General features: G+C 58.8%; 1 protein-coding gene across 1 annotated transcript; it reads left to right on the top strand.

Annotated features, from left to right (window-relative positions):
- The first annotated feature begins 541 nt into the window (after positions 1 to 541).
- LOC135269505 (small ribosomal subunit protein uS9) lies at positions 542 to 1,078 on the top strand. The gene has a single exon (XM_064363713.1). It carries the CDS (start codon positions 588 to 590, stop codon positions 1,026 to 1,028), a length of 441 nt encoding a protein of 146 aa, XP_064219783.1. The 5' UTR covers positions 542 to 587; the 3' UTR covers positions 1,029 to 1,078.
- The last annotated feature ends 491 nt before the right edge of the window (positions 1,079 to 1,569 follow it).

The following is a 1,569-nucleotide window of genomic DNA, read 5'->3' as shown; positions in this document are numbered from 1 at the left end:
GGAGGAGGGAGGCGCCATTTCCAGATGGAGCTCGCGGTGCCTCCTGAGCAGGTGGCAGCGAGCTCAGCCTGGGGAGGAAGGAGCTGGCCACACGCAGAGCCACGGACAGAGGAGAGAGCCCCAGAGGCAGGGGAGCCCGGTGCATGCTGAAGGACAGAGACCCGGCGCAGGGTGTGGGGAGAAGGCAAGCTGGAGGCAGGGGAGCCCGGTGCATGCTGAAGGACAGAGACCCGGCGCAGGGTGTGGGGAGAAGGCACCGCTGGGCCCCACAGGACCTCTCAGGCCAGGTGAGCATCTGGGATTTCACCTGGGGAGCAGCAAGAAGCCAGGATGGACACTAGGCAGAGACGGGGCTTCTGGATCCACTGCCAGTGACCCAGCAGCAGATTCCTGCAGGGAGGGAAGGCTGGTGCTGGAGAGAAGAGGCTGGACTCATTCATCCAGCTGACACGGGCATATTGTGTACTCGGCTCAGGCGACACCGGGGCTACAGAAACAGGACAGGGAACAAGCAGACCCACCCTCTAGAACTAGACAGATGGGTTGCGGCGCTGCGCGGTGAGGTTCTCTGGTCCACGTTCACAGCCATGCCGTCCAAGGGTCCGCTGCAGTCCGTGCAGGTCTTCGGACGCAAGAAGACAGCTACAGCTGTGGCGCACTGCAAACGCGGCAATGGCCTCATCAAGGTGAACGGGCGGCCCCTGGAGATGATCGAGCCGCGTACCCTCCAATACAAGCTGCTGGAGCCAGTTCTGCTTCTCGGCAAGGAGCGATTTGCTGGTGTGGATATCCGGGTCCGTGTGAAGGGTGGTGGTCATGTGGCCCAGATTTATGCTATCCGTCAGTCCATCTCCAAAGCCCTGGTGGCCTATTACCAGAAATATGTGGATGAGGCTTCCAAGAAGGAGATCAAAGACATCCTCATCCAGTACGACCGGACCCTGCTGGTAGCTGATCCCCGGCGCTGTGAATCCAAAAAGTTTGGAGGCCCTGGTGCCCGTGCTCGCTACCAGAAATCCTACCGATAAGCGCATCCTGATGATCAAAGTTCACCTGTATAATAAAGTTTTTGAGGGATTTTACTGTTTCAAGAAAAAAAAAAAAAAAAAAGAACTAGACAGATGTAGTATGAAGGTCGCAGAGAGGGGACTTGATGTGGAGGGGAGAGACAGAGAGGAGCTGAGGGCGTGTCCTAGCGTGTGGGCACCAGTGGAGGAGCAGGAGGCGCTGCCCTTTGCAGAGACCAGAAGGCTGGGGGCGGGACAGACTGAAGGGACTGAAGGCAGGTTGAGTCTTGGCGAAGTCTGGGGTTCCTATGAGACACCCAGTGAAGGGGCCAGGCAAGCACCTCTGCCCAGGAATCGGGCTCTCCAAGGAGAGGTGTCCCATCAAGGACAAGGAATCGGTGGGATTCCTCAGCACCGAGACACGGGTGAAGCCCCGAGACGAAGAGGTCAGGGCTGGAAAACCAGGAAAGCAGGACTCCCCCTGGCAGATCATCTCGAGAGCAGACTCGCTCACAGGTGCTCAGCGGTGCACGGGGGCTGAATGGACTGGCTGGAAAACCAG

This window comes from Aotus nancymaae, unplaced genomic scaffold, assembly GCF_030222135.1.
Source record: "Aotus nancymaae isolate 86718 unplaced genomic scaffold, 86718_ANA_hifiasm-v0.15.2.pri h1tg000053l, whole genome shotgun sequence".
Taxonomy (NCBI): Eukaryota; Metazoa; Chordata; class Mammalia; order Primates; family Aotidae; genus Aotus; species Aotus nancymaae.
Note: the sequence above shows the minus strand (reverse complement) of the source record. Positions and strands in the feature narration are given on the sequence as shown.